The 15450-nt window shown below is 50.8% G+C and overlaps 2 protein-coding genes and 1 pseudogene across 2 annotated transcripts; 1 reads left to right on the top strand and 2 right to left on the bottom strand.

Annotated features, from left to right (window-relative positions):
- Positions 1 to 987: 987 nt before the first annotated feature.
- On the top strand, positions 988 to 2538 carry LOC140222992 (Bowman-Birk type wound-induced proteinase inhibitor WIP1-like; annotated as a pseudogene).
- LOC117857028 (signal peptidase complex subunit 3) lies at positions 2506 to 6015 on the bottom strand. Its single transcript, XM_034739497.2, has 6 exons — positions 5821 to 6015; positions 5334 to 5381; positions 4512 to 4574; positions 3745 to 3798; positions 2912 to 2998; positions 2506 to 2802 (listed from the first exon to the last, which is right to left on the bottom strand). The coding sequence occupies exons 1-6, from the start codon at positions 5944 to 5946 to the stop codon at positions 2674 to 2676; spliced, it is 507 nt and encodes a 168-aa protein (XP_034595388.1). The 5' UTR covers positions 5947 to 6015; the 3' UTR covers positions 2506 to 2673.
- A 6229-nt stretch (positions 6016 to 12244) lies between these two features.
- Positions 12245 to 13415, bottom strand: LOC117857876 (uncharacterized). Its single transcript, XM_034740772.2, has one exon. The coding sequence runs from the start codon at positions 13261 to 13263 to the stop codon at positions 12268 to 12270; it is 996 nt and encodes a 331-aa protein (XP_034596663.1). The 5' UTR covers positions 13264 to 13415; the 3' UTR covers positions 12245 to 12267.
- Positions 13416 to 15450: the final 2035 nt, after the last annotated feature.

Raw genomic sequence — 15450 nt, 5'->3', positions numbered from 1 at the left:
CCCCTGTGCTGTTCATGCGTTTTTTGCATGAGTGCATGCATGGGCCATGCATAGATGTGCTGGGGTTTAAATGCTCAAACAGTGAACTCCAAAGTTGCTGAAATTGGGAGCAACAGCAGGGTGGAAATGCCCAAATTCAGGCTAAACAGTAACTCCCAAGTTGGGAGGTCCCAATTTGGGGAAGTAAACAAGGGCGGTATGGAAATGGTAAGGTCCCACATGCATATTTTACTTCATATTTGGCTTCAGTGGCGAACGCAGCCATAGAAGCTAAGGGGGCTTCATCCACCCCATCTTTCTTCTTCTTCCTTCTCTCCTTCCTCTCTCTCCTTCCTTCTCTTTTTCTTCTTCTTCCTCTCCTTAATCTTTGATCGAAAATTGCTGGGAGGACCAGGGGGGCTCCATGGGCTGTGAGCCGGTAGGGGGGCTGGAGCCCCCCTGTGCATCTGTATCCGCCCCTGTCTGGCTTCACACACGCCTGCACAGCCTGTACACACAATGGATATACATGAACTCAGTGGAGGTAAACCTAACAACTTCCGTTTAACTTTCCTGTCAAGCGAAGAGATGGAAACACTCACTTTTGCATGGCAAGCCGGGGATTGATTATTGTGGCTTTGCTGCCGTAGTCACGGGTAGGCTTCAACAAAATGGTCATTTGGGTATCTTTCGTCGATCAATCCGTATGCCTGACGTCCATGCAACATTTCTATCTGCACTATAATTACAATGTATCGTATACATAATGCTAAGAACAAGTACCCTAACCCTTCATCTTACAGCTACTTTTAACCTACTACAGTATCTCATAAGAAAGTTAACCACCTACTGATACTGCATTCCACGAGTGCTAACCAGTGCTGTGAGTCGCCACTCGCCACACACCAGAGAATGTATATGGCGACAACAATCGTAGGTGTCACTGATGTGCGTTTTGGAGCATGCTGACGAGGACGGTAGGACCAGCATTAAAGGATGCAGAATTGCAGACGCATCCCTTCCACAGCTAGCTTAGCCGCCTAACAGGTGCCCCATTGCCTCCCGAAAGATATTCGATCAGAGACATGGTGAATTGGTGACATGCCGTGCTTCCGTGTCTCGTCGCCTATATAAGAGATGCTCTACCATTCTTTGGCCAGCAACAACAACACAAAGCATTCTGTAAGCAGAGGGCTGTGCGTAAAACGTCTTACACACGACACGAGTGGCAAAGATGAAGAGCAGCACGTTGGTGATCCTGGTTCTCCAGGCCGTTCTCGTCATGGGAATCTAGCTTTGCGGCTGTGGCCAAGGAAAACGGTACGTGCATTGTCTTGGCCGCTCACTGCTGTCACTCTGTAAGTCTATATGTTCATCAATCAATCTGTGTTCTGTGATAGGGCAGTGCTGTTTGGTCCATGATACCCGAATAGTATTTTGTACAATGTAGTCATGGGAAACAAGCAGGATCAATTGCTCATATAAATACTGGCATGCATGCTCCGTCATGGGAAATAGCCAGATTAGCACCGCAAAATTACTATCGAATTACACGCGTGCCATTTCTGAAAATTGGATCCGGCAAATGACTTCCACTATATACACCATAAATAATCGAGTAACCACGGCACACACTTCAATCTCAGTACTTGGCTATTTGATCAGGACCTTAATTTTCTGACCTGATGCATTGTACTAGAGCGAAGGGACGAAGTCAGAAAGTGAGAGATTATCCTCACCATTTCTCCTTGGCAAGACCGTCACCAGATCTGCTCAAGTCCCCGTCAAGCAGATAGGCTTGCAGATCTTGCCGTATTGGGCTACACCACTCACTGCCATCCCACATTCCCACTTGCTATGCCCAAACACACCCAGGCTAGCATGGGTCCGCCATGCCACCCGGGACCTTGGATGTATATGGCAATACGCTCACTCCAAAACAAGAGGAATCCTCCTTTTCAACAAAAAAAACAAGAGGAATCGCCAAAAAACCTTATCCAAATTGCAACGAAACGTGTAGCTAGAAAGCTTGTTACTGCACAGGAGGTGAAAAGTGAAACTGATGTGGATGCAATTGCGTTGATGCAGCGGCGGTGGGTGAGAGCAAGGGCAACATGGAGACCAACGGCGGCAAGCTCGGGTGCTGCACCAAGTGCAACTTCTTCTCGGGGCTCTACACCTGCGACGACGTCGTCAGCAAGTGCGACCCCGTCTGCAAGGTCGTCAAGAAGCACCCGTCAAGAAGTTCCAGTGCACCGACACCTTCCTCGGCATCCCATCCGCAGCCCACCGTGCAATTGGCTCTGTTCGCTTCAGCTTATCAGCCACCGAACAGCATTTTTCTCTCGCAACAAATTAGCCGTTTCAGCTTTTCAGTCAGCTTATAAGTCCAACCGAACAGACCTGAGCTCAACACAGGTTGCTGAGCCCACGAATTTCTATCCTCCTCCACGTTAAACGCCATCAATAAACCGCATTTATGTACCTATATATGTGTGTGTGCATCCCTGCTCGATCGAGCACGAATGAATAAAACATAAGCGATATCCTTTGATCCAATATGTCCAAAATAGTTCAAACCCAACAGTCAGCGCTTACTATGAATCAGATATACGTTCGTTTGGCAGCCAACTGCGGATGCAGATTAGGAGGATGTTCATTAGAGGATTCTTCCCAGATCAGTGACCTTTTCTTTCAAGAGGTATAGGCGTCAGGCAGCTTGAACTCCGAGAGCGCCATCCGATCTTGGATCATGGCGCCGGCATTGGGCATAACGTACCAGTGGAGAACAAACTGGACTTTCTTCCCGCGCAGACTGCTTCCCTGATGTGAGGAATTGCATATGATTGTCAAGAAAAACTTAGCGATCAGCACACAGTTGCAATGCAGTACCCAGCCAGGGGGGGGGGGGGGGGGGGGGGGGGCACTTTACCTGGTCGATCAGAGGATACTTGCTCTTCGCCACTACCTGCAGATTTGCATGTTCCTTGTCTGGTATAATATAGTCCCATAACGAAATCTGAAGAGCAGAATAATTTGAACATAAGCATGGATCCATCAACCATTCGAATACAAAGCAGAGGGCTTCATCATATATATTGAACTAAATAGCTTCAGAATGCCCAAAAATAAACTAAATAGCTTCAGAAAACACTTGTTGAAATAATTCAATAGAAATTTTACTTTTTAGCAAAAGGAATGACAGCAAACTAAATATGCGTGCAAGATTTATCACAATGTCTAGCACAAGCTATTAGTAATGTATCAACTGTCAGCATATAACAAAAAATAGGATACTTTCCACTAATAAAAGACATTAGTAATGGAGCTAAAGAGATGCTCCTAAACAAAGATGCTACTGTCCAGATAATCAATAGTGAGGTACCAAGCAAGCATGTAGACATGACTGTCACTTGTCATTCATGATAAGGAGGTTTAGGGAATGAACTTTATCCAACTTCGACAGCAAAATCATGTGTTCATAAAAAAGACAGTAGAATCTAAGAAGACCAATACATTACTTGATTTTCGTGATACAATATAGTGACTGTTAATTGCTACTGATTTTTTGCTATACGCAAAGATGGAAGCCCAGATACAAGTTACTGATTATCCTAAGGTGATTAGCAAAGATTTCAAGATTCAAGCAAACTAAGGAATAGTTCAAGATTCAAGCAATCGTTGATTCCAACCAGATCTGTCCTCGAAAATACTCGTACAGGCAGGATGTACATTAGCCATGGTAAAACATCAATACCAGCATACCTGATTCAGTGAATTTTTCGCGTTTTCATACTCAGCTGTCAGAAAGACAAAGACCTGCATCAAGAAAGCAGCTCAGTTACTTGGCTGCCTGTAGATGGTAGCACAATAATGGATCAATTATCAATAAACATGTTGACATTCAGTGGTTCATGGGCAACCATCCATACAACAACGTTGTACCAGTTGGTTTCAGAAAGGCAGAAGCATGAAGTGATTGTTGCAATGATGGTTTGGCAGTGTTTCTGAATGAGCACTGCAACTTGGGTAATATGTTTTATGAGCTGCCTCAAGTCTACCTTACTTGTTCATTTACAAAGATACATTTTGTTATGTGTCATTAGCCACATCAACTTTCAGTATAAAAGATATTGCCAGTACATTATATTAATCCTTATGTGTTCATGAATTGGAAAGAAAAGGCTCTCGTAATAGCACCGCAACCAGTTATGCCACAAGATCTTTTTCTTTCTTTCTAATATGATGCTCCGCCCAGCATACGAGCACTTTGATCTACTGATGGGTGATGGCTTGTGCTGAGCTTCACAATTTGTAAACATTTCTGGTAAATATATTCGAATATGCATGAGAAATTGGTGACATTGATGTAGAATAACAGTTAGTAGATGTCTTAGGCATGTGAGCAATTTTTAGTTGTGATATACAGATATTGTTATTAGCAGGCCTACAAAGAAAGTGCTCGATTTCGAGCTTATACACACTCAAAGCATAGCTTGGTATTACACATCCCGTCAAAATGAAAACATCACCTGTTTTGTGTTCCAAGTGAATACTGACTCCAAATTTGCAGATAAATTGAAGGTCAGTGTCACCTGAAACACAAATTTACAAGATTGTCATTTGGAGTGGTACAATATATATGAGATGCATCTGATTGCAGCGTGTGTCAGGGTAATGTATCACTGCAATGATGTAGACGAGTCAATTGATATATGAGATAATGTTATCTGGGCAAATCTTCAATGATTTTGCTTATTATTCTATATGATATACAGTAGAATTCAAGCAGAACTTGACAGATTCTGTTCGATAGGTGATTGGAACTAGTAAAAAGTGGGTCACGTTCAGTTAAGGAAAAGCATCATTTAGTCTTTGCAGCAGAAAGTTTCTCATCTTCTCAACTAGAAACATTTGCTGTTTCTAGAGTCTAATACAGTTTTCCAGGAAAAGAAGAAGAAATCTTTATTTTAAATTTCTTTTGAGATAGCAAACTTCAGCAATTGTCAATGTGAAAAATGGAAGAACTTTGCTTTATTTAAGTTTTTGGTCTACAATAACTGAAATATCATCAAGCTATTCCTTTTTAACTAGATCTTTACAATGACAAGAGAGCTAAACTACAGCAAAATAAGTCTACAACAAATTTTCAAATAGCAGATATTCTGGTATGCTATTCTATTCATATTCTATTCATATAGGATTGCTACTGACCCGTGGATTGGATATCTGTAAACCTAACCCATTAGTAAGGAAAGAAGCTTGCTTCAATCATAATCTTTCTAGTTGGGAAATATTGTTGGAATTGGAATTAGATCTGCACAAGAATAAGGTAGCAAAGTACAGGCACAAACCTTGTTGTTTCCATTGATCTGTTTGTGGAACCGGTTAATCTTTGTAACCTACAAGATAACATACATAAGCACATTGATAACACAATAAGCACAAATGTTAATTGGACCATGTTTCCCGATGCCGCCGTGAATGCAGAATTGCGACCCAAAAAGGAGATTCATATGTGAACACAGAAACATTGGTGTGAATAATGCCGCAATAGCCTTTTCTACAACTGTGCCAGAAAACTATTTGCTTCTAAATGTTATCTAGTGAAATCAGTGTCTAGAAAGTTGATGTAGCTAGGTGTGGCACAATCAGGTCGGCAATGCCATCTAATAAGTCGACGATTTCAAATATTATCCTAGAATCTCTCAGTTATCTACTGCTTCCCACACCAATCGCCACGAAACGCACCCCAAACCCTACGCCGCGTCAAGGGTTCGAGTCGCAGATCACCCCAAGTTCAGAACAGTTAAACAAGCGAGGAGAGGAAGAGATCCATACATGGGCTTGGGCTTGGACGGCGGGGACGTGGAAGGCGTCGAGCGCGGAGGCGGCTGCGCAGACGGCGGCGAGGAGGACGACGGCCGTTGTTGCCGCGGCCAGCAGGCGCTGCGTCCAACTGTGCATCGCTTTCGCCCGAGTTCTTTTCCCCCCTTTTTCCGAATTTTTTTCCGCTCTTTTTTTAATCTGATGAAGAGAAGGCAGTGTATATTTGGGTGATGGGCTACGTGTGCGAGCTCCCGCAGCCGTCGGATAAGAAATCGATGGCTGGTGAAAGGAAACCTTCTGATCTACTGCCCTTCTTCCATCTGCCGTTTTACAGTGTGTACACTGTAGTCCTCAATTTGACTGGCGAGTGAATTCAGAAACCATAAATTAGTTGATTTGGTATAGAAAATATTGTAAATCAATCTGCTCACGCATCAGCACATCGCGAGCTCTGAATCTGAACTTTCTGAACTCTGAAGAACCAAGCTGCCATTGCTCAAAGTTGCAACCTCGCGGCACTTGTTTACCCGTGAGCTTTGGGCTGTGGGCCGATCCGATCAAAGGATGAGGCTGCACGTTTGCATCTCTCTAACTAGTGTTTGATTAAAGTATACACAGAGAGCGAAATTGAGCAGTACTGGGCCAGGTTATTTTTTTTCGAAAGGGAAGATATATTAAAGCACAACACAGTACATCCCCTTACGAACAAGAACCAAAAAAAGAAAAATTACAAGTAAGCTCCTAGGAATCATGTTCACCTTCCTCGACAACTCCGATCCGCCCGGCTATGCACCAGAAGCAAAATCGAAGCCTAAACTTCCAGATCCTCCACCAAAAGACTCCAAACCTTGGTAAAGCCGCATCAGCCACCACCCCGGACCTCCGACAAAGATGTATTTACTTCGTTGAAAGAGAATTGGCGATCTCACCGTCGAAAGAAAAGGAGGAGCATCCTCCAGCAGAACAAGCACCAGCCGGCCAAAGGAGAAGCTGGCGCTACTGCTTCCGGCTAGAAGCCGTAGCCCAACAGTGAATCCGCTGCCGGCGACGAACTCGCCGATCCGGAAGAAGAAGCCCCCTGGGGAGCACAAAAGTTCCATCCACATGGCAAGTAGATAGAACACAACTAACCTCCTTCCATCCTTGCCGGAGACGCCGCCGCCAACACCACCGAACCGCCCAAGGAGAAGCGAAGCCAACGATATAGAAGACGCTGGCGGGAAATACAAGCTCAAAGACCTAAGCCTACAACTATACAAGGTCCTCCCGCAAAGGGATCGGGCTCCCCTCTCAACTCCGCCATCGGCAAGGATGCTGGAGGAGAGGGGTCGGCAAATCAACTGAGGAAAACCCGATTCGTCCTCGAAATTGCCTGCCTGCACTGTAGCGTGGGGAAAGACGGACGTTTCACTCACCTAGAGTAAGAAAAAAAAAGATTACTTCTACCACCATCAAGCATGCAAGAGAGGAGATGGCACTAATACACGTTGATTTTCCAACCGATCCTTGGAGATGATCTTCAGGGTCAGCATTCCCAAGATGTTGGGACTTGACTTAGGAGCCGGGAGTGGGCTCGAGGAGTTGAACTTGTGGGGTGGTCCTTGTGATGTGACTGACAATTCAACACTTCTATTATAGTAGAGCAGTACTGTATAAGACTGCCTCTCGATATAATTCTGCGTCAACTGTCTCTTGTTTACAGATTACAAGTACCCTGTCATATGTCAAAGTGTCAACGTTCGTGGATTAGAGCTATAAATTAAAAAAAACTGCCGACCTCGAGCCTGGAACATCACACCAAGCTCCAACGGGAAGTTTCACTATCAGCAGGCAAAGTACACAGTAGGGTCTTGTTTAGTTTCCAATTTGGAAGTAGCAAAATTGGCATTTTGCCATAAATATGTAACTGTAACATTCTTTTGTATTTGTGAATTATTGTCCAAACATTGACTAATTAGGCTCAAAAAATTCGTCTCGCAAAGTACAACAAAACTGTGCAATTAGTTTTTGATTTCGTCTACATTTAGTACTTCATGCATGTACCGCAAGTTTGATGTGATGGGGAATCTTCTTTTTGCATAGTACCAAAGTTGGAATTTTAGAGGGAACTAAACAGGTCTAGGATCGCACTAGCCACTAGGGTAGGCATCTGATCCACCATCATTTTTTTCCACACCATACAGCAGGCCTCAACCTCACCAGTTGCAGAATCTCTTTTCTCACTGGCCTGAATCCGGCAAGCGTCTCCTTCTGTCAAATCTGAATCCATCCCCTCTCAAAAGAAAGAAAAGAAATACTGTTGTCACTGAGGATCCATTCATGATTCATCCTCCTCACTGACATCTCCCTCCCAAAGCTGCAAAAAGAAGAGGATAAACACGGAGAAATATCGCCGGCAGTGCAGCATTAGTGCTGATCTTTTTCCAGGAGCTTATCACAATGGAGTGAAAGGAAAGGAAAGCAACCACCTACTACACCTGACAGGCACGGCGGGTCAAAAACGGAGGACATTCAGACGCAGAGTGCTCCACGGCCATGAATGATTGATTCCACACCGCACCGCACACACGCGCTGTAAAATACGGCAATAATGCCGGCACCAAGGCCACCTCCTCCTCCATCCATCCATTCGCCTCGCTCCGTCCAACTTGGTCGGCCCCGGCCTCTTGTCTTTTGACCCCCCGGATCGTAGTCAGAGCGGCCGGGCAGCTCAGTCACTGATCAGCTCAGTTACCCACGTGGTTGCGATGGTGAGAGCGACCGGCACTGATGCCGCGCCGCGGGAAAACGTTGAGAAACCGGGGCGGAGTTCACCATGCCCACCCGCCAGCCAGCTTGCTCGGTCAGACGCTGTCGTCGTCTGTCGTGGACGAAAACACATCGACATCTTTGTCTCAGCTCGCGCGAGCTGGACGTCAGGCCATTGTACCTGGATCTCCTTTACACGGCTCTCCTCCACAGCGCCTGTCCTCATTTGGAGTATAGCGCACATCGGTGATCTCGATACCTCCCTCACTCCCTATCCCCGTCGCGTACGCAACTACTCGTTCGTGGCAGGAGTAGCAATCAGCCAGTCACCACTAGTTTACCCGGAAAATCGTTGCTCGAAAAAGAAACGGCAGTAGTTTACAGTCGACTTTGCCGGCCCATGATCCGTCGTCCACCCCCAAAACGTGCCTACCCGCCGGCTACCCCGAACAGGTGGAAAGAGGGGCTTGGAGCTTGGAAGATGTCACGGGTTTGCGTGGAATTTCTCGTAGGATTTGATGCGGGATGTCACCGGCGATGGGGACTGTCTACTGGCCGGGGACACGAGACGAGACACCGATCCCTTCCCCTCCAGATCGGATTTGTTCCGGCCGCCCGCCCGCACAGCGCTAACAGGTGGCGAGCAGCCCAGGGACCGGACCAGCTGTGTTCCCCTGTGGATCGGCGCCGTACGTGTGTGCGCCACGGCCTGCGTAAACCCCCGTTTTCGGTCCTCGCTGTCGCTGTGGCGTGCGTCACGCTGCCGATCTGTGTCCGCACCACTACTCGTCGTCTCCGAGCAGTGATCGGCATCCCGATCGGCCGTGCGGCCAGGCGCGGTGCGGGGCCACACTGCAAGTGAGCGCTAGCGTTTTCCCTGTGGCTGGGGCCTCGGATCGCCATCGACGACACAGGACAGGGGCGCGGAAGGTTCAACGCACCGGCGGCAATAACTCGTCAAACACGCAAGCCGCGGTGCCGCCGCCACCACCAACTGTTTTTCGGCTGCGGGGATCGCGGCGAGCGTGCCATCCATTCGTTCCGCGCTCCGGTGGTGGCGTGACGCGAGGCCACGAGGGAAGCGACGGCCACGGACGCCGAGTGTGTACGACTACGAACGGGAGGGTGATACGCCGATAAGTACGCGGGATAAAATCTTCCTGATATTCACATGGATCCGTTTCCTCTTGACTGAGAGCTGGGACGACGACGAGCTGCTGGTGCAGGATTCTGTATCCGAAGTTTCGAAGAAGCTTGTCGTGTCGTTTTCCGGGTACCAAGTTTTCCAACAGCTGTGACGAATTCGGACTGTGGTTCGCACATTGCCTGGTCATTATCGGAGTCATCAAATAGTAGTATTGTATTGTATTATTGTTTTGAGCTTTGCCACAAGCAGGATGACCTTCCTTCCACTAAAAAGATTAGTCTTTCAATTCAAAAGTTTAATGTTTGACACCAGCCACAAACTTCCGAATGGGCAGGTTCGGAAATTTCGTCTCCAAATCTAGACTATCAGGAATTCCAAGAATTCAAATACAATTCCCCCGCACCCTTCAAACTTGTTCCAAGCTTAAATCAAAAGTCCCAGAGCAGTACTGGAACTATAGCGACGCACCGCACCAACGCCCCTGCGTGCTCCGTAAGAGGCACGGCTCACGAAAGATCACCTGAGAAGCCATCAGAAACCCCATGTCAACGTCGGGCGACCAATAGCTTTCGACGTTAGCTGCGCCTGCGCGACGCGGCCGGCGGCCCCAGCCCAAGCCAAGCGCGAGCGCGCGTGCTCACCCTCTCGGCACCACATGCCCCTAGCGGCTAGCGCTCGAGCACAGGCTCACAGCGACCCGGGCCGTCCTCGAACGAACTCCTATCACGGCGGCCACGCCCACCGCCGCCGCTCCAGTGACTGCGATCGATCGACCCAAACCAATCCGGCCCCGACCGCGGCGCCACCCACCCCACCCGCAACCGCGCAGCCGCATTCACTTTCCCCAGACCCAGCGCCTTGGCTCCGCTCCCCCCAGCTGTCCCGTTCGCGTACTCGCGTGCACTGTCCCCGGTCCCGTGCCAGTCCAGTCCTACACACGCCTCAGCCGCTCACCCATCCGGCCACTCCCCGGCGCACGCGAATGCAAGCGTCGCGGCGGCATGATTGCCCGGCCGCCAGCGCTTTGCGGAAAGCACGAACAGAAACGATCGAACGATGGGAGGTGCCGAGGGGTGGTGGTAGTAGGCACGGCTGGCGGCGGCGGGCGCGACCGGGAGAACAAAGCCTGGACGTACGCGTCGGTCCTAGAATAGGATAGCCACTCCACCCGTCGTGCCGCGCCAAGCTGAGTGGCAGGGTGGGGGGGATGGGGAGAATCGGATCGGATAGCGCCACGCCACCACCACGGCATCGCCGCATCGCGCGCGCCTCCTTTCCTTTCCCTCCCCAACTTGCGGCCAAGGTCCAAGGCGGCTGGGCGCGCGGGGCCCCAGCGGAACCGAGCCACAGGATGCGGTCTCATCGGGAACCTTATCGCCACCGCGCCACGGGCGCAGGCACCCACACACGCACACGCACGAGGCACGACACGGTCCCCCGGCCGTGGCGCCGCGCCAAGGATGATGGTCGTGCCGCGTCGGACGAGGGCGGGGACAAACGCGCGCCGGGCGGATGGCCGGACGGATACGTACGTCGTATCCCCGGGCGCGTACTCTCTCGCCTCTCGCGTCGTGTGGGGGTTGCCACCAGCCCCGGTCTTGGCCGCGTAGCGCGGGGACTCGTGAGCGCGCAAAGGCAACAAACAGGCTGCCGGCCGGTCCTGCCCTCCATCCAGCGCTGCGGTGGCCGAAAGGGCACCTCCTCGGAAGAGACAAGCGCAAGGGCATGGGTGGCGCTGAGCCCACGCCGAGTCACGCACCGCGGGGGGGCTGCAGGTGCTGCCTGGCAGCCTGGGGTGTCCAATGTCCGGTCAAAATCTGGCCTTTGCGAAACCACTAGTACTGTACTAAGAAATGCTCGGCCATTGAACAAAGTCCAACACCGCATCGGATCCAATTAGCTAGATACTTATATCTAACAACTCAATTTGTTTACGCCCATGCCCGTGCACAAACGATTTCCTGCGCATAAACTACGCATACAACTAACCAAAAAAGGAACAGGTCCAATGGCATATTAGATCTAGTTGCTCAAGTACTTAGAATATCATAAGCCTTGCGAACAATTAATTCCACTGCCTTCCCACAAAAGAATCTCTGGTTAACGCCACGATCACAGCAGAAGTATCCAACAGCATTAGTCAAACACACACTCCGCCTCACGAACTCCATTCTGGAATCGCACTAACAACACAGTTCCAACCACATCAGCATTCCAGCAAGATACAGTGAATGGGGCGACGAGCACGGCGATGTATTGCAAAACTTATTTTCCTTTCATAGCTTAACAAGTAACAGCTCAATGACTTGTCCACTATAATGTCTTGACAAGCATTACCAAATGACACTGGAAACATGACAGTACCACTACTATAACTTACCATAATGTAACCTACCAAAATTACCTCTCCAAACGCTAATGTTCTTCGCTTGGGAAGCAGAGATTTCCTTGGGCACGAGCAGATGGTGTTGCCCGGGGAAAAAACCCAAGAAATCCCCTCCCAAGCGCACTCACAGGCCCATTTTATCACACCAACATCGATAACACTAAGGCACTTGCTTAATTCACACGCAGAAATCCACGGTTTGCAGGAAGTCGTCCATGCCGCGGCCGAGGTCGCAGCCGGGGATCTCCGGGAAGACGTCGTTGATGTCGTCGAGGTCGAGGTCGATCTCATCCAGCTCCTCGTCCGCGAAGTCCCCGAACAGCAGGTCCTGGTCGTCGTCCAAGCAGAAGGGCGCATCGGAAACATCCAGGGCGTCCAGGCCGGCGCGGAAGTCCATCGGGTCGATGTCGGGTAGCTGCAGCCCGCGCAGAAGGTCCTGGTAGAACTCCGGGTCGTCCGGCAGCTGCGCAGCTTCAGTGGACGGCAGGATAGGTGTTGCAACCGGCTCCGGCGACTCAGCCTTCAGTGCAGGCTTGGTGGCTTCGAGCACGGAGGACGGCGACGGGTGGGCGAACGGAGCAGCCGAGGTGGACGACGAAGAGGAGGCCGTCGGGGTGGCGCTTGCCGAAGAAGCTGGTGAAGAAGCGGGCACGGGCTGCCCGCGGCGCCGGCGTTTTTCGTCGGCGAAGCTCCTGGAAGCGGACAGGTAGGCGGCAGAGGCCGCGCCGGCGGTGTCGAAGGTGCCAAGCCACTGCCTCTTGCCGGTGAAGGGGTTGCGGATCTCCGCCGCCCACTTGCCCCACTTGCGGAGCCTGACGCCGCGGTAGCTCTCCGGCGACCCGCCGCTGGTGGACGCGGCCACAGTAGCCGCCGGGAGAACCGGCTTCGGTGGGGCCTTGCCGACGAACATCTCAAAAGAGAAGCGCTTGGACTTGACAGGGCCCGTCGGGCCGCCGGCCTCCTCGTCGTCAGAGTCCGAGTCCGTCGCGTCAGGGTCCTCAAACAGGACGCGGACGCGGCGCCTCGGCTGGACAGGCGCCGGCGGCTGCATCTGCGGCCTGGCCTTGAGGAGAGCAGCGGAGGGTTTAAGGCCAAATCCTGAGATCCTCTTGGTCTTGGGCTTCTTCGCCAGGGCCTTCTTGATGAGCATCTGCTGGTGGTTCAACGGAGCCATCTCTCTTCTATCTCTTGCGCCGGAGAGGACTCCAAAACTTGTGGCCAAAATTTCCAAAACTGAAGGGGAAAAACTCTAAAAAAAGAAGGAACTTTCTCCGATGGGTGCAAAAATTGGACGGAGCCGGGCGCAAATCGACCGAATCCGTCAGTCTCCTCGACAGAAGCAACACGGCCTTATGTGGAGGAATCCGGAATACTTCACCCCGAACCCGTCCCTGCAGCATCACAAGAGAGAAATCCGTCAAAACCCCATGAAAACCCAGGCAAGAACGCCCCAGATCTGGACGAACAAGGGCCATAAACCCGGTCAAAACCTCACAGATCGGTGGAAAAGATGAGATTTTCGCGGGGAGAAAATTTACGGGGGTGCGGCGCACGGACCTGAGCATCGACGAGGATTTGTTCCAGCCGTTGAGCCCCTGGCGCATAGATCGGCTGGAGCAGGCGAAGGCGCGAAGGAGGACGGCGACGACGGCGACGATGAGCGCTACGACCACCAGATCGGAGAAGGGGCAAGAAGACATATACACGGGAGCTGGCTGCTTCTTCTTCTCCGACGCCGGCGCCGTCGTCGTCGCCTCCGGCCTCCCACACACTCGCTTAAACCCCAACCCAAAGCGGCGAGAGGAGCGAAAGGGGTTGGCCACGCCGCCTCCGCCGATATTTAATCCCCTTCCCCATCTACGAGGTAGTGCCCGCCGCACCACGCGAGGCGCCGCTCGTCACGCGCCCCGACCCATCCCCTCACGCCGACGCGTGGGTCCGCTTCCGTCGTGGCCCCACACGTCATTGGGCACTATCTAGGCTAACGGAAAGCGAGGAAAAGACGGCCGCGATGCGCTGGCGCCGGACGATCTGCCGATGCTGTTGCTACGCACACAGTGACCTGTGGGACCAACCCACCATCCGGCCCCACCGTCAGCTTAGGAACGTGTAGGTTCTCGAGTGAGGAGCCACTGTTCCGTTCAATGGCCAGGAAACATGCTGAGGTTTTACCTGACATGTGGGTCCGCCTAGCATGTCCCCACTTATCATCGAGACAAGGACCGGTAGCTAATGGTGGTGACCGGTGACTGTTTTGGTGGGGGTTTATGGGGATGTGAATGGGCGTCGGGGGGATGGGGCGGCAATGGCTAATGATAAACCCTTCACCTACACGCCTCGCACGAAGATCCCGTACCCTCTCTGACCGGTGGGACCCATGCACCTTTGTGCCCACTTCAGCGCACACCGTGAGGCGTGAGCACTTGCCACGGCCAGATCAGGGATGGCAGGGGGATTGCGATTCTCTGGCTGAGATCCCACTCCTCCCGCGTGACCCGCGCAGCGTTAATTAACCGAAACAATCGGTTTGTAAATAGTAATTGCCCCATTTAGGCGCCCCAATTTTTACGGTAGAAAATAAACAATAGTAAATGATGGTAATTAGGGAGATGCATGAACGGTATGGACCAGGTCCATGTCAGCCTAGCTAAAGTTAAGCTTTACAGTACCTGCTTCCAGATGTGGATGTGACCGAGCTGGGGCAGTTTTCACGCTTCCTTGAGGGCCAAGCTAAAAGGGGCCGCGATAAAACGGAATGGAATATTTTGTTTTCCAAAAAGCGAGGCGGAACAAAAGGCCACGGGGATTTGGTTCCGTTGGGTGCCTCTTTTTTTTAGGTGCCGCATCCGACACGTGGACGTGTCTGTACGGGTATCCATCTCGCCAGCATGTCAGCAGCCAAACGCCGCATCGACTCTTTCCATTCTTCCATCCATCGTGAAGATCTTGCTCGTCAGCGAATTTGTCGTTGGATGGCAAGAAATTAATGGTCCTAAATCTTGCGTTCTGATCTAGATCGGATTCTGAAATTCTGGATTTTGGTTGGATTTCCAAAATCTGGATTCTGGTCAAATCGACATGGATCTGTTTGGAGGGATAGATTTTAGAATCCAGAATCCTCATTCCGATTACCCATGTGGCTATCCTCAACCAACGCACTCCGTCCCTAACCTCATCCCACACCGTCGTCGCCTCGCCGCAATCTCTCTTCCCTGGCGGCGCTTCGCACCAGCACCGCTAGAGTGAAGGATTCCTACCGCGCCTCCCGTCTCTCTCATATCCGCCCAACAAATAGGGAGACGCGCGATGGACGGAAACAATAAGGTTGCAACTGGCGGCAGCGGCTGCGACTGGATCAACG

Source organism: Setaria viridis, chromosome 5 (assembly GCF_005286985.2).
Source record: "Setaria viridis chromosome 5, Setaria_viridis_v4.0, whole genome shotgun sequence".
Taxonomy (NCBI): Eukaryota; Viridiplantae; Streptophyta; class Magnoliopsida; order Poales; family Poaceae; genus Setaria; species Setaria viridis.
This window is presented reverse-complemented; position numbering and strand designations above follow the sequence as displayed.